The sequence below is a fragment of the Orussus abietinus genome, unplaced genomic scaffold (genome assembly GCF_000612105.2).
Source record: "Orussus abietinus isolate OABI.00-Male unplaced genomic scaffold, Oabi_2.0 scaffold167, whole genome shotgun sequence".
In the NCBI taxonomy this organism is placed as follows: Eukaryota; Metazoa; Arthropoda; class Insecta; order Hymenoptera; family Orussidae; genus Orussus; species Orussus abietinus.
In genome coordinates, this window is record NW_019394328.1 from 44,598 (window position 1) to 68,729 (window position 24,132).

At 43.7% G+C, this 24,132-nt stretch overlaps 1 protein-coding gene across 1 annotated transcript in view; it reads right to left on the reverse strand.

The window, feature by feature from the left end:
* The window catches only part of LOC105703798 (kazrin), a 96,990-nt gene that overhangs the window by 11,049 nt on the left and 61,809 nt on the right, over positions 1-24,132 (reverse strand). Inside the window, exons 3-12 of the mRNA XM_023431793.1 lie at positions 23,203-23,556; positions 19,425-19,810; positions 14,784-14,990; positions 13,274-13,631; positions 8,595-8,684; positions 6,897-7,113; positions 4,208-4,469; positions 2,341-2,688; positions 1,024-1,147; positions 805-949 (exon numbers count right to left, since the gene is read on the reverse strand). Coding sequence (XP_023287561.1) covers positions 805-949; positions 1,024-1,147; positions 2,341-2,688; positions 4,208-4,469; positions 6,897-7,113; positions 8,595-8,684; positions 13,274-13,631; positions 14,784-14,990; positions 19,425-19,810; positions 23,203-23,556 — 2,491 coding nt within the window. The remainder of the gene's footprint in view (positions 1-804; positions 950-1,023; positions 1,148-2,340; positions 2,689-4,207; positions 4,470-6,896; positions 7,114-8,594; positions 8,685-13,273; positions 13,632-14,783; positions 14,991-19,424; positions 19,811-23,202; positions 23,557-24,132) is intronic.

Sequence of the window (24,132 nt, forward strand, 5' to 3'; positions counted from 1 at the left end):
TAACATATTTTACTGTTTTTAATTTATTTCTCGGTACATTAACTCGGTAACTTTTTAATTAGCTAATATACTAGTTTAGTAAGCCTCGGAGATTGGTGCAACAATAATTTCCGCCACCACTTTGTTCTCTACAAAATCTAGAAATTTCACCAAGTGGCCGAAAACAAATGGCCGGTGCTCTAGAAGTATCAAGATCCAAGATTAATACGTGGACCCGAGAGCTTATTCACTCTCGGAAACAATGGATTTTAATGCCGGAAATTGCAAGCATAAGTCACTGGAAATCGTTAGAAATCACCGAGAAATTCCCTGAATTTTAAGGTCGAACGTCTCTTGTTACCGAGTCTCATTGCTGTCTGATCATTTGCAATGAAAGACAATCGGTTCTCAAAGAAGGGAATCGTTTTCCCTGATTTCCGGGTGAATAGTCCCTCGTGGGGACCTCGGAATCAGACAGCGAAAGGGTTAAAGGCTAAATTTCACGTTTCCATAGCCGTGCCCGAGGAATCTCCTTCCGGTAATTCCCGAAAGACGTCCGCGAAAGTCTGGCGATGTGCTCTCTTGTCCCATGAAACCTCTGTCCAGAGAAGCGCACCCATCGCGATCAGAAAAGCGCACCCATCGCGATCAGTAGGGAGAGCCCTACTTCGTCGGCAACGCATCCTCGACGGAGTATCTCTCGAAGGACCCCAAATGGCATCGAATTGCCATTTCGTGACGAATCGCGAATCGCAAATCGACGGGAATTCCCGCGTTTAGTGAGCGTTGTCCAGTGTCGCCTCTGGAGGGCAGTAGACCGAGTACCTTGCTGGGGTAACCAGAGCTTCCAATTCCGCGGACAAGTGTCGTCGAATCATGTGCTTGGCTGGGGGGATCCCGAGGGCCGTGGCCATCGTGTCGCCCGTAAAAGAGGGTTCAAGGACCACGAGAGCACCGTGCACTCCCGAGTCTGAAAGTAAGGGGTAGGTGGTTAAGGTAGGTTCCCAGAATCGCGAAATTTCGCGATGGTCCGACATTTCCAACCTTTCAGGTTCTCCGCATATTCGGTGAGGTCGATGTTGCGTGCCCACTTGATGAATCTCTGGTTGGTCCAGACCAGAGGATCGGCGTCGACCTTCTCGCATTGATGTCTCCTAACGGCGAGGGCCTGGAATTGGAGAGATTAGAATTATTCGACATTTGATAAGGCAGACCTCACCCCAGAAACGGAGATGGCGAACACGGCGAAAATTTTTCCAGGCATTTGTTTCCCCACATGTCGCCACGATCAGCCGATTCGAATACAACACCTTTTTTTAAGGGTACTGGACCAAACTGTCCGCAACTTTGACACGTGACTCGTCATCATCTAAGAATTGTCCTGACACATTCAAAATTTAGATTTCAATTCCTCGCAATCTTGAGTATCCACGTCCCTAGTAGCATAGAATAATTTCTAAATCTTTCTTTGTAATCTTTGTAAAATATCTCAAGCGACAGATTTTTTAAGATTTCTTGTAGATTTCATTCTAAGACATCTGAAATATTTGTTGAAAATTTCAATGATATATATAGTTTCAATAACTTATAAACATATAGAGAAATTATATTTTTTAACTTATTAACATAATAAAAATACATTTTTTACTTCACCACTATTATCGGACACTTCATTTGGTATAAAAAAACACGAGAAATTTTTCTAATATTGTCGTTCCGCTATTTCATTATGGAAGCAAAACGTGTGATTTTTATTATAAATATTTTTAAAGCGTTTATAATGTTTTCGGCGGATAATATTTAAAAAATACTTGAATTAAAATGAAACGAAATGTTTCGTATATCTGGTAGAAAAATATTATGAAAGCACATGGAGCTAATATTATATAAATATTATAGGGATAATATTCTAAAGTAAACGTTTTTCAAATATTTCAAATGTCTGGTAAATATTTACAAAATGTACGATATTCGTTAAATATATAGAAAATATAGGACAAATATTTTCTGCTACTAGGGGTTTTGGAAGTTTTAAGGTTTGCCAAAGGATTAATAAATGACAAAGAAAAGTTTTACTCTTGTTACAGAAGTTTGGCTCGATCAAGATGACAGGGAGCCGTTATAGAGTACTTATACTATAATTACTCTTGTTATAGAATATCTTTAAGCACATTCAAGACCTTATTAAGGTCGGTTGGACCAAGTTTAATGAACCAACGGACGCGCTGTAAATAATCCATTTTTACGACGATAGGAAGATCCGATGTCAGGGAGCCGTCCATCTGCTGCGTCCACCAGAGGGTGGAGGAGCACCATTTCCGGGGGATTTAAGGATCCCTTCTAGGCTCGAGGCTATCTCACCTGGCGATCGTAATTGAGCATCCGCAACAGGTGTATGCCGTGGACGATGCTAGCCTGATGGAACTTCCTGGTGACACCCAGCAGTTTCTCGAGCTCCTTCTTGTTGAGGTGGTCTAGCATCCGCGCGTCCACCATATTGGTGGCGAAGCTTTCGGAGTATTGAGCCAGTCCTAGATCTGGGAGCCACTCCGAGCTGACCCAAGTGTGTCCCAGCTGGGAGATGCACGGATATCTAACCAAGCTCGGGTGTCTGTGCTCCTCGATGGCCAACTTCAATTTCTTCCTGTGAAGAGGATGCGTCACTCCTAGACCCGCCTCCAGCTCGCTGTCGCTCAGCTCCAGCAGGACCTGGATCAGGAATCGAACATATGGAAGTGTTGCGTACATACATCATGGCACATTAGATTCAACCTCGTGCACTCGACGATTAGATATCTCAAATTCTCAGGATTTCAGCCCCAATGCCGAAACGACTTTCCTTCGCGTTTCTTTATCGCTTTACTGCGGTCGTAGCAATTTATTTAAGACATCTAATCGAGCGATGTTGCTTTGCGCTCATGGTTTAATTCATTACCAAAGAAACCCTTGGATTTGCTAACTTTCTGGTCTCAAATGGTCAAACGCTGATAAACTTGAGTGCTCGTACTCAAGTTTATTGCCCCTCCTGAGCGTTTAAAAAATATTAATTTTTTAGTAATAATTAACTTGTATGGGCTGTCGACGCTCCATTATTAAAAATTTGCGAAGCTGGCGTCCCCACCTTAAAGGTACCTTTTCATACGCCGCTAGTAATCGCTTAATTTTAATTTTAAAGGGTTCGAATGGTCGCAGAAAGACGCTGAAATTAGTTTACAGTCGTAAAATATGATACAGCTTGAAATTTGTGCGTCAAACCTACCTGAACCAGCAATTAAATATCTCACTCGTAGCATCGCTTTTGCTCTTGCTCCAAAATAACGCGACATGTTCCGAAAACAAAATCATAAACGTGAAACAATTAGTTGTAAAAAAAATTTGAAGAGAGGAAAAGGAAAAGGGTAGCGTTGTATAATTTTTCGGGATTGAAAAAAGAAGAAAGGGAGCATTAAAATAAAAAAGCGTTATCGAGTGGAACCATCATTTCAACTAAGTAATGAATACGGATTTTCCCCAACATTCGTCACATCTCAACACACAGCCCTGTTAAAGATATTCATGAAATTCATACACTTTTGGTACATAAGGTTCCGGTAAAATTCTAAATTTCATGTCTCAAAAGTAAATTATGATAAATTTATAATAAACGTCAAAATAAATTTGCCGTCATGTAACATCATATTAGAAGTTTGTGAAATTGTGCAGAATAATGAGGAAACTTATGTATGATATAAAATTAGTATATCATGTCTGAATAAAAACTTCCGAGAAAAATGTTATAAAATTTCAGTATTTTCCTTTTTAACACATTCGCGACCCGCAAATTTTTTCCGTTTCAAATACCGAGTACCGGTGAAAATAATGAAATTCTGAAACTTCGTTGCCGCAAACTTGTATCGTGTATCGTTATGGCCGTGATTAACGTCAGCGGCAATCAGGTATAGAATTTAAAATGACGTGAATTCACGTCAGCGGCAACCAGGAATAGAACTCGAAAAAACGTGAATTCACGTCAGCGGTCGCAAATGTGTTAACAGTGTGTCGCTTTTGCGGTGTTGGCGCCAGAAGTTGGAAAAACTGAGCTTTCATTTTCCGCCGGTAGCGTGAAGGAAAAATCACGAGGTTACGTGTAACACTAAAATGTAGCGTCGACGAATTGGCAGCTTGACGAACTTTATATTTCTTTATCTTGACATTTTGCGCACTTTATATGCTAATTGGGACTTCTCACCTTTCCGGACTTGACATTTTCCGCACACCGTGGTCCATATTGCGGCATTCCTAGGGCCACCTCCAACCAGGCCAGGACCGTCGGGGCTCTCCATCTCTCCATGGGAACTGATGCTGCTTCTCTGAGCAGTCGCAGTTTCTCTGCATACCCTTCCTCGGTAAGTGGAGACCAGGACCTGTACGGGTCGAACCCATCCTGCCCTTCGTTTCCGCCACTTCCGGAGCTGATCACGCCTTTTCGATGTCGCGATCTCGCGAACACTCTGAAACCCCCGGAAAAGTTACTCCTGTTTCCCGTCAAACATGCAAACTCCCACATTTCACGTTACCGTTGCAGCTGGATAGTAAAAATATTTGCAAATTGTGTGGAATTTAAGGTGAAGTGAAACCCCCTTCAAATCAGTTCATTCAAATACAACACTTCTTTTTAAGGGTATTAGACCAAACTGTCCGAAACTTTGACACATCACTCCTGATCATCTAAGAATTGTTCTGACACATTCAAAATTTGGATTTTTGGAAAAATTCGTTTACCTTAGCCCAGACCGGAACTAAAATGGCGTCGAGCTCTTATATTTCGATCGATACACAATTATTGAAGACTGATATGTGAAACAAATGGGTCAGGACAATTTTACGACAATTTAGAACACTCTGGTAATCGATAAACTCGCATTTGAACGGGATAAAGGCAAAAAAAGTGTTGTATGCGCTTCTATGCCAAAACGATGGGAATATGAGGTCTCGGAGTGAAAATTTAATTGACCTGTAAATCACAGATGGCGCAGGGGGTCCCTCTGCAGTCAATTAGAGCCTCAGAAAGCACGAATCCAGAGGATTTCTGGAGTTTTACTTCGATTTCTTGATATTTATTGTACGAAAACGACAGGTGTAGTATGCCATTTGGTACAATATCCAATATAATTCTGGATTTCTGTAGTTTTACTTCGATTTCTTGATATTTATTGTACGAAAACGACAGGTAGAGTATGCTATTTGGTACAATATCCAAAATTATTCGACCCAGCTGTCAATATAACAACGAACGTCGGCAACGTAGGCATTTAGAAAAATCTTCTTTATTGACGTTGATCAAGTTCTTCAACGTGTTTCACTTCACCTTAAGCGGGCAGAAAGTAAGTACTTTCCTCCCTCAGGAGGCAAAGTGTGGCAGCACGTAATAGGCAACTTTTGCTACGCTCGACAGGCATTGAAAGTCAAACTTTCGACGGAGGGAGGATGAAAAATCAGTTTCAGTGCTTCTGGAAGAAGGATTGTTTTCACTTCGGCCACCAAGCCCTTGTCAGGATTCGACTTTACGGTAAAAATGTTCCACGAAGACGAACCCAGAATTTGTAGGAAAAAGTGTCGGTGCGATCAGCGCAAGGAATCAACCAGAGAAGGAGCGAGTTGCCATCGGCGGTGGTCCTGAACATCTTTCATCCATCGTTCTCGATATCCACGCAATAATATATATATTTCGAGATCGACGATCCGTGAAAAACTCGCGCCATGCATCCATCATTCGCGAACGCGAATCGGTTTTAGCGAGAAAGAGACGAAGCTTTCGCCCGAATGCCTTCCCTTTGGGACACGTAGAGGATCGATCGAGCGACCGGAAGCTTTTCTGCCATATATTCATATATTTATATGTGTGAGTACATATATACATATACTACCGTTCACATATTTTGGAACAGGGCATCTTGAATATCCACTAGTCGGCAAAAGAACTGCAGTATCTCGAAATCAAAGTTCTGCATATTTGGTAACCAAGAATCGGAGGTCGATTATTTGTCATGAATCAAGTTTGTGATAACATTGAGATAGCTCCTAACTTCAGATAATCGGCAATAATGACATTGCATAAGACACTATGTAAGATCATTTCGTTGACCCATATGAAAATAGTTATTTCATATTTGAAATATTATTTAAAGGGATGTGAAAGTATTCTCCGAATTGGGCGTACCGATTTGTTTCAAATTTCACCACATGAATCGTGGCAAAATAGGAGACCCTAAGGTAAGTCCTGGAACTGACGAAATTTCATTTTTTGTAAAAAATTTTGAAAATAGCTATAAACAAATTACTTTAAAATTGAAAATTCATTCGCGTCAGGACCTTCCTTGTAGCCTCTATATTCACATTGTAAGGTTTAAAACGATTCGGTACATCCAGTTCGGAGATAAGTTTCATAAACGAGACTTCCTTGACGCCACATCGGCTTAAGTAAAGGTAAAATATTTTTATATGATTGTTGTTAATACCGATATAGATTTTTCTGCCTTTTGTTTCCTTGGGGTGCGTATCGTGCAATGGTTAAGAACAATAGTCAGCAACATGATCCGTTCTGCATCGTTCCGAATATCATTCCGTACATTTCTCGATACGCATTGTTTCGTCCAACAATATAAGGTATACATTGGTTAATAAAAATATAAAAAATGTACCTCGTACATTTCTCGATACGCATTGTTTCGTCCAACGATACAATGTATACAGTGGTTAATAAAAATATAAAAAATGTACCTCGTACATTCCTCGATACGCATTGTTTCGTCCAACGATACAATGTATACAGTGGTTAATAAAAATATAAAAAATGTACCTCGTACATTCCTCGATACGCATTGTTTCGTCTAACGATATAAGGTATACCTTGGTTAATAAAAATATAAAAAATATACCTCGAGATGGACCCCCAGGTGCCGCCGCGAGTAGCCGAAGATCTCGAGTGAGCTGCAGGTGCAACTACAGGTGGAGGTTGCTTGTTGCGCCTTGGTTCATTCTCCAGGGGACTGGACAATTGTTCCACCGATCTGGACAAGGAGGAGTTGTCCATGGATCTGGAGAACGCGTTCAGAGGAGACAACGTGGGGCTGCAGTCCTTCGGCGTGGTGGCAGCTGGAAAAGATGTTCGGCACAACGATTTAGGGACGACCCTCCAAAATGCAGGTTTCCTCTTCTTAGAGGGCAAAGCTTGGTCCAAAAACCTGGCGCCAATTTCCCGATGACCAGAAACGAGCATGGGAACAATGGGCACGCCTTAGAATCGAGCACTACTACAATCAACATCAGGATCACCAAGGTAAAAGTAAAATGCACCAGGACATCGTTGGTAGAACCTTCGCAGTCAACATTTTAATCCTACTGATTGGGAGAACCTTTGATTGCAGGCCTTGAGTGAGTTTTAAGAGAATCCAAAGAGAGCTTCTATACAATTGGGGTCCTATTTTGTACTTCAAAAACGATACATATTTTAATTTTGTTATTAAGCCTATAGTAGGATCTCGTAAGGATATCGCTTGGTGCTTTAAGATTTGGCTTTGTGCATGAATTTGTATTTATATTGAGCACTACTACGATCAACACAGGGATCACTAAAGTAAAAGTAAAATGCATCAGGACATCATTCGTGGAACCTTTCCAGTCAACATTTTAATTCTACTGATTGGGAGAACATTTGATTGCAGGCCTTGAGTGAGTTTTATGAGAATTTAAAGAGAGCTTCTATACAATTGGGGTCCTATTTTGTACTTTAAAAGCGATACATATTTTAATTTTGTTACTAAGCCTATAGTAGGATCTCGTAAGGATATTGCTTGGTCTTCCAAAATTTGGCTTTGATGCGTGAATTTGTATTTATATGAATACTGGCAATGAACTACATACACTGGAGGTCCCTTAATAAAAAAGAACTGGAAGAAAGCATTTCTGCGCGTTATTTTTATCAGCACATTTTAATTTCATTTATAATCTGCAACTATTTCATATTTACTGGTATTAATTCGAATGAATGTTGACTTTATTTAGAATCTCCAATTATAGGTTTCAAATGAGTTTTTAAATAATATAAAAAACGTAACTAAACTATGTCTAATGTTTCCATTCTTCTCCTCTTAGGTCTGAAGTAGGATTTAATTTGTATTAAGTAGGACGCACGTACAAGATCGAAAGTAGGGCATAAGGAGCGAAGTAGGACCAAAAGGTCCTACTTCAACAATTAAGTTACACAGGTTTAAACTAGGTCTGAATATTTGACTCATTGTCAGTCTGGTGGCCCAGTTCATCAGGAAGTTCAGAAACGCAGCGCTCGACTCGGAGGACCTATCGTTGCTGCTCGTTCCTGGTCGGAGGAACCACCGATGCAACATAAAGAACACACAGTCCCGACATGGCGATCCGGCGTAAGTACATGCTCATGCATGGATCCAGGTGAAGGATCCCCTGTTTCGATTTTCCGTTCCAGAAAACGCCATTGTTTAACCGAGCGCGGCGTCTTAAGGGCCGTTTGAGTAACTCGATGGTGGCCAATTTGACCGGGTCTGTGGGTACACCCTTGGACCGTTTTCTTCGCGAGGATGATGATTGTGGTGGACACTTACATTGGTACATGTGGGGCGGTGCAACCGAGGAAACCACGGAGATGCTGTCCACGTCGAGCCCGCTCCCCTCGACCGTAATAGTAGGCGTGCCTGCGCGAAATACACGGTGTCATCAATTCGAGGTCCGTCGTGTCTATCAAGGATTCGTCGGGTGGGGCGAATTTTCAGGGGGAGACCTCTTCGAGGTCCTTGAAGCTGTCCACGTGGGCCCCGTGCTTGTAATCGCTCGTGTTCTTTATGTTGCGCCCACGGTGCACCTTACATTTTACGTTCTACCGAAGAGGACCAGCCCAAACTGGGTCTGGTGGCCGATAGTTTATACTGTTTCATTTATCTCGTAACCTTTGAGTAACTGACGTTAGCCGATGGGCGAAATTGGTACTATGAGCTTGGGTAATGATACCAAACCGTTGTACGTCATTGTTCATGAGAGGACAGATCTGGGTCCTTTGGTCCCGAAATTAACATTAACAACAGAATCAGTAACCATCGAGAGCGCAAGTTACTGGACGAGGGAATGAAACTCGTGTAATCTGCGTAAACCTTTGAAGAATTGCCGGTGATTGATGAAATTGTTGGTATCGTGAGTTTTAGTAACGGCATCAACAGGCTATACGTTATCATTCATAAGATTACATTTCTATATCCTTGGGAGATTTCAAAAACAATAAATCTGTGTAATCTGCGTAAATCTTTGTAGAATTGCCGTTGATTGATGAAATTGTTGGTATCGTGAGTTTTAGTAACGGTGTCAACAGGCTATACGTTATCATTCATAAGATTACATTTATATATTTTTGAGAGATTTCAAAATCAACTAATTTGTATAATCTGCTCAAACCTTTGAAGAATTGCCATTGAACGATGACATTGTTGATACCGTGAGTTTTAGTAACGGTATCAACACGCTATACGTTATCATTCATAAGAATACATTTCTATATCCTTGGGAGATTTGGAAACCAATTTTCTAGGACGTCAGAAATCACAATCACATGGACTCAGTGCTTGTAATCGCTCGTGTTCTTTATGTTGCGCCTCCGGTGCACCTTACATTTTATGTTCTACCAAAGAAGACCAGCCCAAACTGGGTCTGGTTGATATTTTCAACTACTTTATTTATCTCGTTTGAGTCGTAATTAGGAATTGCCGATAACTCTATCTACCGGGATTTAGCGCTTTACAATGGGGATGGGATTTATGTGATCTGCAAATTCTGAACAATCGATGTTAGCTGATGAGCGGATTTAATACTATGAGCTTGGGTAATGATATCAAACTGTTATACGTCGTTGTTCATGAGAGGACGGATCTGGGTCCTTTGATCCTGAAATTAACTTTAACCACAGAGTCCGTATCCACTTAGAGTGCAAGTTATTGGACAAAGAAACTCATGTAATCTGCGTAAACCTTTAAGGAATTGCTGTTGATTGATGCAACCGACACAACGAGTTTTGACAACAGTTACACATAACCTGGTACATGTTATCTTTCATAAAAATACAATTCTAGGTCCTTAGATCCTGAAATTAACTTGATCGACAGAGATCCTATGTGTCTAGATTACGAATCATTAGATGAAGAAAAAGAACTCGTTTTGCCTGCGTGAACTTTTGTTTTGTACTATATGTTGTCGTCCAAACACCAAAACTGCCCAAACCTTTAAGGGATTATTGTCTAGTGATGAATTAAATTCATACCATGAGCTTCAGTAGCTGGGTCGACATGGTAAACGATATCGTTCATGAAAACGCGAGATTACCCATTTTTAGACGAAGGAACGGAATTCGGGTAATCTGCATACATTTATGAAGAACTAGCATCTGCTGATGAGCGAAATTGTTGGTATCAGGAACTATCGCAGCGGTATCGATCCAGTACCGTTCTCGTCTATGAGACTACAATTCCATATTCATGGGAGATTTGGAAATGAAGCGTACGGGGCAACATAATAACCACACAGGGGGCAAATCCCACCTCATCTCGTGGCACCCTGTAAGGGGGTTAAGCTTATGCTCGCTGTCGCCCTTTTCCAGGTCCAGAGGCGTCGCGGACCTTGAAATCCCGGGGATCTCGAGGATTCCCGTAAAAAGAGATAATTGAGACTCGCGATTAAGCCTCTTCCTGGAAAGTGATCCCCCGAGTTGGCGAGGATCCTGGTAGAAGATCCCTTGGGATTACCTACGGGCACGGATACTTCCCATCCAGACGAAGGAGGTATTACCCCTCGAAGATCGGAAACTCAGAAAAATGGAATCCCGACGACGGAAGTCCTGGGATCCCGTCCTTGATCCGGAACGCATCCAGATCAGCGGTGCTCCTCTCAAGTGTGATTCAACAAAGCGTTTCACCAGAGAAAAAACCACTGATGCCGCGGATTTATACGAATCCTTTGATACGTTACGAGCCACTTTCGCTGAGAAACGAGGAAAAGAGTTAGACAGGAAGAAACGAAGGCTGAAAGCGCTAGGATCCTGATATTTGCCTCGGCAACATTGAGTAGCCCTGATAACCTTCTGCGATGTTACGATTGCTTATAAAAGAACGTTGCCTTCAACTACAATTTACGTTGCGACATCAGCCGAATATGCGAAGAGATCCATTCATGTATAAAACCCTAAACGTAGCAGTTTGCCTCATTGCCTTTGTGATGAGTCTGAAAAGAGCGTTATCAGCGCTAGGATCCCGATATCTGCCCCAGAAACCCTGAGTAACTCTGGTAACCTTCTGCGATGTTACGATTACTTATAAAAGAACGTTGCCTTCGACTACAATTTATCTTGCGACATCAGCCGAACGTACGAAGAGATCTATTCATACACTAAACCCTAAACGTAGCAGCTTTTGTCATAGCCTTTTGTGATGAGTTTGAAACAAGCGTTACCAGTGCTAGGATCCTGATATTTGCCCCAGCAACCCTGAGTAGCCCTGATAACCTTCTGCGATGTTACGATTGCTTATAAAAGAACGTTGCCTTCAACTACAATTTACGTTGCGACATCAGCCGAACATGCGAAGAGATCTATTCATACACTAAACCCTAAACGTAGCAGCTTTTGTCATAGTCTTTTGTGATGAGTTTGAAACAAACGTTACCAGCGCTAAGATCTCGATATCTGCCCCAGCAACCCTGAGTAGCCATGATAACCTTCTGCGATGTTACGATTGCTTATAAAAGAACGTCGCCTTCGACTACAATTTACGTTGCGACATCAGCCGAACATGTGAAGAGATGTATTCATACACTAAACCCTAAACGTAGCAGATTTTGTCATAGTCTTTTGTGATGAGTTTGAAACAAGCGTTACCAGCGCTAGGATCCTGATATCTGCCCCAGCAACCCTGAGTAGCCCTGATAACCTTCTGCGATGTTACGATTGCTTATAAAAGAACGTTGCCTTCAACTACAATTTACGTTGCGACATCAGCCGAACATGCGAAGAGATCTATTCATACACTAAACCCTAAACGTAGCAGATTTTGTCATAGTCTTTTGTGATGAGTTTGAAACAAACGTTACCAGCGCTAAGATCTCGATATCTGCCCCAGCAACCCTGAGTAGCCATGATAACCTTCTGCGATGTTACGATTGCTTATAAAAGAACGTCGCCTTCGACTACAATTTACGTTGCGACATCAGCCGAACATGTGAAGAGATGTATTCATACACTAAACCCTAAACGTAGCAGATTTTGTCATAGTCTTTTGTGATGAGTTTGAAACAAGCGTTACCAGCGCTAGGATCCTGATATCTGCCCCAGCAACCCTGAGTAGCCCTGATAACCTTCTGCGATGTTACGATTGCTTATAAAAGAACGTTGCCTTCAACTACAATTTACGTTGCGACATCAGCCGAACATGCGAAGAGATCTATTCATACACTAAACCCTAAAAGTAGTAGTTTTCGTCATGGCCTTTCGTGACGAGTTTGTCTGAAAAATTACAAGTCCATCGCGTCGACCTTTTACAGGGAATCAGAATTTTCAACAATTCTCTTCTTTATGAATGCGTTACTGCGATCCAAAGAGTGAGTCCAGATCCGAAGAAATAGACCCTGCGAGATGCATCACGTCCTGCTGGACAATTTCATGCTGAACAGAACCGAGCCCCAGGAGCAAATATTTTGAGGTCAATTTACATACACCCGTACCAATTTTCACACGTTAGCTCGGTCGATTTACACTCATCAGTTCAGTGTCTGTGCTGTGCTATGAAACATTGCTGCCCGTGCATGGTTTTAAGATATGATTCAGTGAACATGAAATCATTTGAAATTTCACCACGTGATAATGGAGGCCATAAAGAAGAACGCAATGCTTGTGAAATTTCATTTTTCACAAAAAAAAAATATCATTTCCGTTCTAGTCTAGGCTAAATAAGAAAAAGTCATTTTTTTAAATGAAATATCACGAACATCGTGTTCTTCCTTAGGGCCTCCATAATCTCGCGATGAAGTATCAAATGAATTTGGAGAAAAGTTTTATAAATATTTTGACTTTTTGGTATGTATGTATGACACATTCATATCACCTTAACAGCACTCATAACAATAAGGCATGAGCAATGGCCTAAAGCCGCTGGAACGACGTGAACATTGAACCGATACGGAACGGATGTGTGTAGGTTGACTTTGATCCTGGATCTACATCGGCCACCATCTACATGAGTCACCAACTTACCATCCGTCGTGGAGTCCGAGAGATTCCCACCAACGCTGGTGGCGCCTCCACTTTCGCGATCGCTGGATCCACGGACCCCACTATCGGCACTACAGCTCCCACGATCACCAGCTTGGCCACTGGTCGGACCCGAAACCTGGTTCCCGCCGACGTTGATGGTTGCACTCAGCTCGGTGCTTCCTGGACCTTGTTGGGATCCGAGATGAGGAATCATCCCGCCGCTCCCTCCACCACCTCCGCTGTTGCTCCCGGCACCAGGAGTCGCTACCCCGTTGACGCTGCCCCGTGGAAATGACACAAGGGACTCTTGGTCGCTCAGACAAACTCCGCCGCCCCTTTCGGCTAGCTGACGCTGCAACTGGAATAGTCAAAAGCGAGTTGTTTGAAACTTGGGATATCAGTAATCGGTGACACGAGTCGGATGCACTCGACGGGTTCAATGGTGGAAACTCGAAACGACAAGCTGTTGAATATCGAGACACGACCTTACGCCCAAAATTAGTTACACGTCAAGTATGGTCTGGTATCGTAATTGGATGCGAGGAGAACACCGGGACAATCAGGACATGAATTGGAAAACTATCCCGAAGTTGATTTAAGGTGATGTAAAAGTGGCGTCAAAGTCGTCTCGTTTATGAAACTTTTCTTCGAACTGGATGTACCGGATCGGTTCATACTTTACTACAGTGAATATGGAGGTCTTAAGGAAGGTCCTGGCGCTCCATTTTCTTTTTAATTTGTTTATCGATAATTTAAAAGCTGTTAATAGAGAATGAAATTTTATGCGGGACAGGATCTTCTTTATAGCTTCCATATTCATATTGTAAAGTGCGAAACGGTTCGGTACACCCAGTTCGAAGAAATGTTTCATGAACGATTAACCCCAGGGATGCTCCTTTCTTATTCTCTTAGGAGCAGCAAGAAGTGTTGATTTATGGAGTACTGCTAGGGGGATTACTATGAAGATGGTTGTAAATTTAAGTACTGCAGAAGTGATTGGTGGTCTTATCGGTGGTGCTAGACTGCCGCAAGCAATAAGTCATCCGGAGTAGTTTAAAGTGATATGATTTTTCATCATGATTTGTAGCACTATTTCGTCCTAAGCGCTTCGAAATGAATTAGGCGGTATACCGGGACGGTGGTGCCGATGGTGGTTACTGTGTCTTCGATATTGCCACTCCCAGGGACACGAGCGCTATTGTGCACAAGCAACGGGATTACTAGCGTAACTAACGATTCTACGGTAACGTAAGTATGCACCATTACTGCCACTACTAACGTCACCGTGGACACCATAACTTGCCACTGTCGGCATCGCTATTCACGCAACTGGTACCAGTTCCCATTCCGACTGGTGTTGCAATATCGGTAACAGCATCCACCGGCAGCGCGAATATCGCTTTCCTCTGAAACCTGGTACATTTCCGGTATCGAGAAAACTGGTCGGCAGACTCGCCTGGTCGGCATTTCTCGTTTTGTGGTGCGAGCGAAGCCTCGTCGCGGGACTTACCTCTTTTATGGTTGCGTGGGCGTGCGAGAGCGCTGCTTCCTTGTCGGCCAGGCTGGCAGCGAGGCTGAGACTTCGATCTGCCTCGTCCCTGGCGGCTCTCAGCAAGCTCCATCGTTCTCTCTCCCGCTCTCGCTCTCGCTCCTCGGAGGGCAGGTTGGCTCCCTGCTGCTGAAGACATCCCAGGGTCGCCTCGTTCTCCCGCATCCGCTGCAATCAACGGTCAACCAGACCCATTTCCGGGCAGTGACTCCACCCAAAAGACCGACACCTTCCCACTACGCGTGCAAGGGCATGCAAACTTGAAGAAATGATGTACAACAGAAGTTGTTCAATTCATTGAATTCTGATATGAGTTCCTCCTGTAGTGCCCAAAAATCGCGTATAGGTGCTCATCGGACGAGGCACAGCAGTGGCGTCCTCACGGGTACTAGAGAGTCTTCCGCACGCACGCCGCCACGCCGTCCACACCGATTCGCAATAAATCCGGGATTTCTAACCGATCTTCCTGTCTCTTTGAATCTCAGACTATACTTGTCAAGAATTGTTTATCATCGATCGTCAATCGGATTAACTTCCGGGCAGTGACTCCACCCAAACGGCTGATACCTTCTAAGCATGCATGTGAAGGCATGCATCCTTGGGAAAAGACGTCTTGCGCGTCCATTTGCTGTTCATCGAATTCTAACATTAGTTCTTTGAAGGAACAGAGTTTATTATCAACAACGAGCCAGATTCACTTTCGGGCAGGGACTCCACTAGGAAGACTGAACTCATCATAGTACTGGTGTAATGACGGGCAGTCTAGGGAAAAGAACGCGTTGTGAAAGTTGGGCACTTTGCGAAATTTTATGAGTTCTTTCCTGAAAACGGACCATTGTCAGTTGTCAACCAGACGCTATTACGGGCAGTGACTCCATTCAAGAACACTGACACCTTCCTACCACACGTGCAAAGGTGTGCAAATTTGGAGAAAGGACGTGTCGCACAAGTCATACAGTTCATTGAATTGTAAGATGAATCCTTTCTGGGAACTGCTTGTATTGACTTTCGGGCAGTGATTCCACCAAAAATATTGATATCTTCCTAGTAGTCGTGCAGACATGCAAACTTGAGGAAATATGTGTTACAAAAGACATGCAATTAGTGGAATTTAAAGATGGGTTTTTTTATGGAACTGTTGCTATCATCAGCGATCAACCAAACTGATTTTCGGGCAGTGACTCTAGTAAAAAGATCAAACTCATCTTGGTACTGATACAGGGACAGACAATCATGAAAAGAGAACGTTGCGAAAGTCGGGCACCACTGAATTCTATGATGAGTTTTCTTTTTCCCGGAAACAGGCCATTGTCAATTGTCAACCCCATCCCTTTTGAGCAGTGACTCCATTCAAAAGCTCGGCATCTTCCTAGTACCCACGGAGGAGTACGCAAACTTGGATAGTTCGCCGCGGAAGTTGGGTAGTTCATTGAATTCGAAGGCGAGTTCTTTTCTGGGGATTGTTCATTATCAAGGGTCAACTGAACTGACTTTTGGGTAGGGACTTCGCACAAAGGTCTTGCTAGTGTTCGCGCAGAAGTATGCAATCGTAGAGAAAATAAACGATGCAGATGTTTGTTCTCGGGAAATTGTCCCCCATCAATGGTCAACCAGACCCAGTTTCGAGCAGTGCCTCCATCAAGACCGCAAACTTGCGGAAAGCGCATATTGCAGAAGTCGTGCGGTTCACCAAATTCTAAAGAATTATTTTTTCGGGAACCGTTCGTCATCAATGGTCTATTGGACTGACTCTTGGATAGGGACTTTACCTAAACGATCGGCATCTTCCTAAAACCCGCTTCGCCGTTGGCAAACTTAGAGAAAACGCATGTTGCAGAAGTAGTTCTCCAGAAACTGATCATCATCAATGGTCAGCCAGACCCAGTTCCAGGCATTGCCTTCACCTCAAAGACCGACGACTTCATAGAGCCCGTCCACGGGTACGCAAACTCGGGCAAAGTACATATTACAGAAGTTGCGCAGTTCACTAAATTCTAAGAAGAGTTATTTTTCTGGGAACTGTTCGTCATCAATTCTAAGAAGAGTTATTTTTCTGGGAACCGTTCGTCATCAATGGTCTATTGGACTGACTCTTGGGTAGGGATTACACCCAAAAGACCGTCATCTTCCTAGTACCCGCTTTGCCGTTGGCAAACTTAGAGAAAACGCATGTTGCAGAAGTAGTTCTCCAGAAACTGTTCATCATCAATGGTCAGCCAGGCCCAGTTCCGGGCATTGCCTTCACCTAAAAGACCGACGACTTCCTAGAGCCTGTCCAAGGGTACGCAAACTCAGGCAAGGTACATATTGCAGAAGTTGCGCAGTTAGCAGAATTCTCAGATGAGTTCTTTTCTAGGGACTGTCCACCAGCGAGTGTCTCTATGGACAAGTGTACCTCCAGGCGCAAGTGCAGCTCTCGGCACAACCGAAGGAGTTTAACGAGTCCCTTCCAAGCGGAAGAGCTTAATCCACTTATCACCCGGCGTGCTCGGTAACGTTTACTACTCAAACTTCCTAACGCGATTATTATCCGACGGGACTCGACACGGGTATTTAATGGCCGTTGAGAATCGCTCCCTGTTCCTGAACGGCGAATTACCATCGCGGGTTTGACGCTTGGATTTCCTCTAGACAGAGAGGAGGCGGCTCGAGAATCTCGGCGGATGGGAACTTCAAGGTGCAGACTGCATCTCATGAAATGCAAGATCTCGTGAAATCTTATTCATGGAATTAAATCGTTGATCCAATGTGTTAAGGGTTCAAGAATTTAATTGCGCATCTCATTTAAATGCTTGGGAGAGCAACGATTTCTCATCTCCATGGAGCAGCAGTAGAGTGGACCCGGAGTGAACCAAAGACTTTAGCGTTATGAAATTAATGATCGTAAAATCCCTGTGATGCCAAAATTTACGAGTCTAGGTGAATAGGTAATAAGCAGGTCTAATAAACCGGCTCATATCGGAAAATCCTTGGTTTACGTGAACAAGAAGGTAATTCTCTAGACTCCAGATAGTGCATCAAATCTTTCACCTCTTTTTGCACTTACCACGTCTTGCAATATATTTAATCAATAATAGGCATAACAATTACCATCTCAGGATACCCAACCAATATATCATGCTGATCATTTTGGAGGACAAAAATTATAAACAGACAAAAATAAAAACTGAACATTAAAATTCAGTTGATACAATCGATTGAAATCGAGTATTTACTTGTTAGAGCAGTTCAATTCAGGGGTCTTCTAGTATAGAGGTTTGGAAAACTCAAGTTTCTTAAGAAAAACTCCAGGAAATCAGGAATTATTTTGTGCAGTCGGACCAATCCCTTGACGTACCTTTACATTCCCATTTGATAATCTTATGTTTTTAAATTTCGTTTACGAACGAGTCCAGGAAATCAAAAATTAATTTGTGTAGTCAGGCCGTTCCCTTGACGTACGTTTACTTTTTCATTCGATAATATTATGATATTAAATTTCGTTTACGAGCCTGTCCAGGAAATCAGGAATTAATTTGTGCAGTCGGGCCGATCCCTTGACGCACATTGGTATCCGACGTTCCCGGAAAATCGATCTCGCAGTCGAATAGGAAAAGGTGACGCGGCCGAACAAACGAAAAGGCTAGGGGAAGCCACTCTCGCGTTGCTCGCATCGGAAACATAATATTCGGGGGTTGTGCTGGGGTCGTGAGGTAAGGGTAGGATGTCGGAAAGGCTGTTTGCCGACACGGTGACACATCCACGCACCCAGGGGTGAATGAATCGGATTATGCGAGAGCTTCGACGCGGGAGGAGTCGCCAAGTGATGGGAAATTGTCGGTACGCTTTGTCGGAGCAAAGATGGCGCGCGGCGCATCGAATTCGTGAGGCGAAAGGCGTTTCGGGAGGTGTCGGCGGACTTTTATTCGATTCCACTGACGTTTTCTTGGCGTATCACAGCCCGGTGTTCCGATCGAGTGGGCCGTTTCATTCCACGCTCGCTTTTCCGCCTTTTTCGGTCGAGGGAAAACTCGAGGTGAGAGCGGACCCTGCGCCGCGGCGTAAAGCAGCCATATTGATTCCCTGAATGACGTTGGGGCCAACAGGCGTCGCTCCGTCGACAGAACTACGCCTCACCGTCTTGATTACAAATCTCCTCACGAACCAATCGCACACCTTATAGCGACCTCGGCTACGTGGGGGGCGGATTGGAAAAAAAAGCCGACTTTATCCGGAGGGGGCGAAACCTTGGCGAATCTAATCTCGTGAGGTGGGATAAAATCTCGATCGTCCCGCGCGACATTTCGCATAGTGTATTTTACATATCCGTGCTGCATTAGCGAGGGATTTGATAACGACGTCCTTATCTCTGTTAGTACTCCTGCAAGCTGTAGGGAATTTGTTGTTAAACTACGAAAAGCAGGAATAAATATTACTCTGAATGTTTGGGGTTAAGCATGTTATGCTTCTAATGACCCAATTTAACTGGCAGGTAGAAGCATGGTGGTGGGTTAAATTTAAAGTGGTTTTTTCAGGGACTCATCATATTGTCGATCTTAATGAAAACGTGCATGAGAATTAGCAGGCAGTCCGAGAAGAGGTCACTTCAACGATAAGCCTCACCTGTTCGTAGTTACGGATGAAGTCTCGAAGTTCGCGTTCCTTGTCCTCTAGAGTCCCGTAGAGAGCCTTCATTTGGTTCAGGAGATCGAACTTCTCGGCCTTGAGCCTCTTTCTGTCGGCTTTAAGGGCTTGCAGAGCTTCCCTTGCGTGTTGGAGCTCCATCTCAAGGGCGACTACTCGAGCCTCTTCTTCGAGAGCCGCATCCTCGCTGCCGACTTCCCCTCGTGCTGCTCCGCTCAGCAGCAACCTCCTCAGCCTTGCGACCTCGGCTACGAGGCGTTCGTTTTCTAGTCGCAGTCTCCTCGCACTTGCCAGCTCCACGGAACCTCCACCACCTCCGTGAATGTTGGAGAGTCGAGACGCCACCACTGGGTCGCCAATTATTCCTAAGGGAATGGGGAACACGGACCGTAATCGGTGCAAGGTTTGCAGAGAAACGGGAATGGAACGATATCGGCTAGATGAGATACCTTTGCTGAGTTGTTGATTGTTCCTAAGGGGTCAGAGTCAGGGGATAGGGTTACGTTAACGAACCAGGATCCCACCATCGAATCTTTAGGAAACATGGCGAAGCTTCTCTCAAATATCTTGTAGGGTGGATATTTCCTAATTTCTGAGTTATGGAGGGCAAATCCTTGATCGTGGTAAAGTATACAGGAAATAAGAAATGCATTTGACGCATCATCTGAGTGTTTTGATCGGAGAAATATTGGGAACATTAGGTGTACCGTGATTGTATCGCCGTTCACCCCTAAGGGGTGATGGATAGAGATCGTAATCGGAGCAAGGTTTGCAGAGCAATGGGAAGGGAACAATATTGGACGGTCAAGACACCGTTGTTGAGTTGTAGATTGTTCCTAACAGGTCGGAGTCCGAAGATAAGGTTACATTAACGAGCAAGGACCCCGTCATCGAATCTTTAGGAAACATGGCGAAGTTTCGCTCAAATACCTTGTAGTGTGGATATTTTACTAATTTCTGAGTTATGGAGGGCAAATCCTTGATCGTGGTAAAGTATACAGGAAATAAGAAATGCATTTGACGCATTATCTGAGTGTTTGGATCGGAGAAATATTGGGAACATTAAGTGTACCGTGATTGTATCGCCGTTCACCCCTAAGGGGTGATGGATAGAGATCCTAATCGGAGCAAGGCTTGCAGAGCAATGGGAAGGGAACAATATTGGACGGTCAAGACACCGTTGTTGAGTTGTAGATTGTTCCTAACAGGTCGGAGTCCGAAGATAAGGTTACATTAACGAGCAAGGACCCCGTCATCGAATCTTTAGGAAACATGGCGAAGTTTCGCTCAAATACCTTGTAGTGTGGATATTTTACTAATTTCTGAGTTATGGAGGGCAAATCCTTGATCGTGGTAAAGTATACAGGAAATAAGAATTGCATTTGGTGCATAATTCATCCGAGAGTTTTGATTGAAGAAATATTGGGAACATTAAGTGTACCGTCATTGCATTAACGTCCACCCTTAAGGGGTGATGGAAACAGACCGTAATCGGAGCAAGGTTTGCAGAGCAATGGGAATGGAACAATATTGGATGGTCGAGATACCTTTGCTGAGTTGTCGATTGTTCATAAAGGGTTGCAGTCAGGAGATAAGGGGAACATTAGCGAGTCAGGACCCCGTCATCGAATCTTTCATTAGGAAACTTGGCAATGTTTCGCTGAAATGCCCTATAGCGTGGATAATTTCCTAATTTCTAAATGATGGTAGGCACAACCCTTGATCACGGTAAAGTATTCAGAGAAATAAGAAATGTATTCGATTCGAGTGTTTTGATCGAAGAAATATTGGGCACATTAGGTGTACCGTAATTGTATTGCCGTTCACCCCTGAGGGGTGATGGATAGAGACCGTAATCAGAGCAACGTTTGCAGCGCAATGGGACCGGAACAATATTGAATAGTCGAAATACCACTGACGTTGTCGATTGTTCCCAAGTGATCAGAGTTATGGGATCGGAGCGGTAGGGAAGAGGTGAGAGAGTGTTATTGGATCACTGATCATTCTTAAGGGATGGTACATCGTTGGATATGGATGTCTCTCCATTGTGTATTACCGACACCATATCTGCTAGGAAGGCATTCTTGTCCACGACTGTATATAAATATCGTGATCGATGTAATGGGATTTGAGTAATATTGGAGAATCGAGTCAGCACCGTCGGTTGACCGATCATTCCTAAGGGAACGATGAACCGATACCGTAATCAGAACAAGGTTTGCAGGGCAATAGGAACGTAACAATATTGGATGGTCGTGACACCGCCGCTGTTATCGATTGTTCCTAAGGGGTTGGAGCTAGGAGCTCAGGGCGCTATTGGGAAATCGAGGTAGCAACATCGGATCATTCTTATTGTTAGTAGGTAGGACATAGACACCGTGATCAGAGGAAGGCTTCCAGAGCAGGAGGATCAATGCGATATCGACAAGTTAAGACGTTACCTCTGGTTAACATATCAAGAAACCTCGTAGAATTTCCCATCAAATATATTTCTCCGGAAAACCTTATTCCTAAGTAAAGGTATTCAGAAACCTTGATTACGATGAAGTTTGTGTAGAAATAAGAAATGCATTTGGCGCGCGACTGTCGTTTTTTGGTCGAAGCGACATTGGGAAGAGTTAATGCCACACCATCGGATCATTCTTAAGGGGTGATCAGAGTGGATAAAGATTGTAATTAGAACAACGTTTGTAGAGCAACGGGAACGGAACCATATTGGATTGTCGAGGCACCACCGTGATTGATGTTTGTTTTGTAGGGGTCAGGAATGAAATCCGAACGATATTGGAACATCGAGACGACACCATCGGGTCATCGATCCATTCTTCAGGGATTCTTCCTCAGTACATAGACATAGGGTTGCAGGGCAATGGAAGCGATGTCGACGTGCTCAGATGCCACCATTGAGTCGCTCATACAGAAACTAGGTGCATGTACCTTGAGTACGGTAAAGTCTACAAAGAAATGAGAAATGCATTTGATGCGCAACTCATTGTCACCCGAGCTCCTTGATTAAAGAAATACTGGAATAATTAAGTGCTACTACTGCGTTACCGATCACTTCTATAGGGTAGGGAAAAGAGACCATAAATCAGAGTATGGTTTGCAATGGGAACGCAACGATATTGGATCGTAAAGACATTACCTTTGGGTTGTTAATTGTTTCTAAGGATTCAGAGTAACGAGGTCGGAACAATTTTGTTGAGTTAAAATCGTGTCGGTCATCAGGCAACTGGACAAAATTCTGCGGGGAATACTTTATAGCGAGAATCTTGATCCTTAAGTGATAGTAGGTAGAAATCTTGACCACGACAACCTATAGAGCCTTCAGAGAAATGTATTTGTCGCGAAACGATAAGAAATCCCTTAATCGAAGGAATTTTAGAAAAGTCTCTTCGTCGCCAATCACTCTTAAAGAATGCTGAACGGTAAAAAGAATCACAAGTGCGTAGACAGATAATAAAGAAGGTTACAATTCATCTTTCAGCAAAGGTATAACCCTAGATTTACATGATTCATGGACGACCAGGCTAACTTCGATGATTCAAATTGACGTTACTCGTTAAAAGTGCTGATCATAAGTCTTAATAGGCAGCAAAGTTGGAGCGTGAACTTCCTACAATTCCTGGATGAAGAGCTATGAATTCTAGGGATCTTAATGACTTGCTCCTGGCAATGTACACGAACGGTTCTTCCACTGAAATTAGATTACCAACCCAAGTGTGTAGTAACTTAGTTGGAGGTTTTGGAGGCTTACCAAGAGAGTTAGCAGGTGAAGACGGTCTGCTGCCGGGCGCCGGGCCCGGCGGTTCGTCATCGTCGGGGCGCGGGTCGCCGTCCACCAGGTCCTTGGCATCGCGATCCGTGGAATCCTTGGACGACCTGGTGGAGTCCCTCGTTGACACCCGAAGTCTTTCGATGCTGGACCGATCGCTACCGGTTCGGTGCAGAAATCCTGTCCTGGCGGAGAATCCCCGATCAGGACTGGCGCTGCCCGATCTGGAGTCGACACTGCCCCCGGAACCGCCCAAACGCGTCTTCTCCAGGGCTTGGGCATAGGGACGTCTAGTTTTCTCGCTGGGACTTGGACACGGTGATCCATTACGCCTCTCTGAAATACAAGAAAATCTAAATCTAAATCTTGAAAAACATGGAAAGTTGCATTCTCGATGCACTTTCTTCCCTCTCCTCTGTCGAAACCTAGGAAAGGATGCACTTGGGATGCTGAGCCCTGATTGGCTGACTTTAGGATAGCATTTCCCAAAGGTTCGTTTCTCCAGGACGGCATAGACTTTCTCGGATCCTGGAGAAAGTCCGCGATGTTTGTTAGCCATACGATACCCTTTTGGAAATGCGTCGACATGGCAGACCCTGAAGTGGCCACTTTGAAGACCACCCTGATCGGGGTTATAAATTCCGAGTCCTTTCATTAGCTATTTTCTGACCACGTGCAGGACACTACTTCGAGAAAGAGTGCCTCACATTGTCCATGGCCAAATGTTGCTCAAACGTTCTTCAGACCGCCTCACTCCAATCAAATGGTCCAACACCTAGTTTGGAGAAAAGTTTCATAAACGACTGACCCCTTGGATGGCACTTTCACATCCCCTTAAAGATCAGCCGAAATCTTGCTTCTTCTAGGTCGCTGGAACAATGGACCATCTATTCGGCATCGTAAAAACACCAT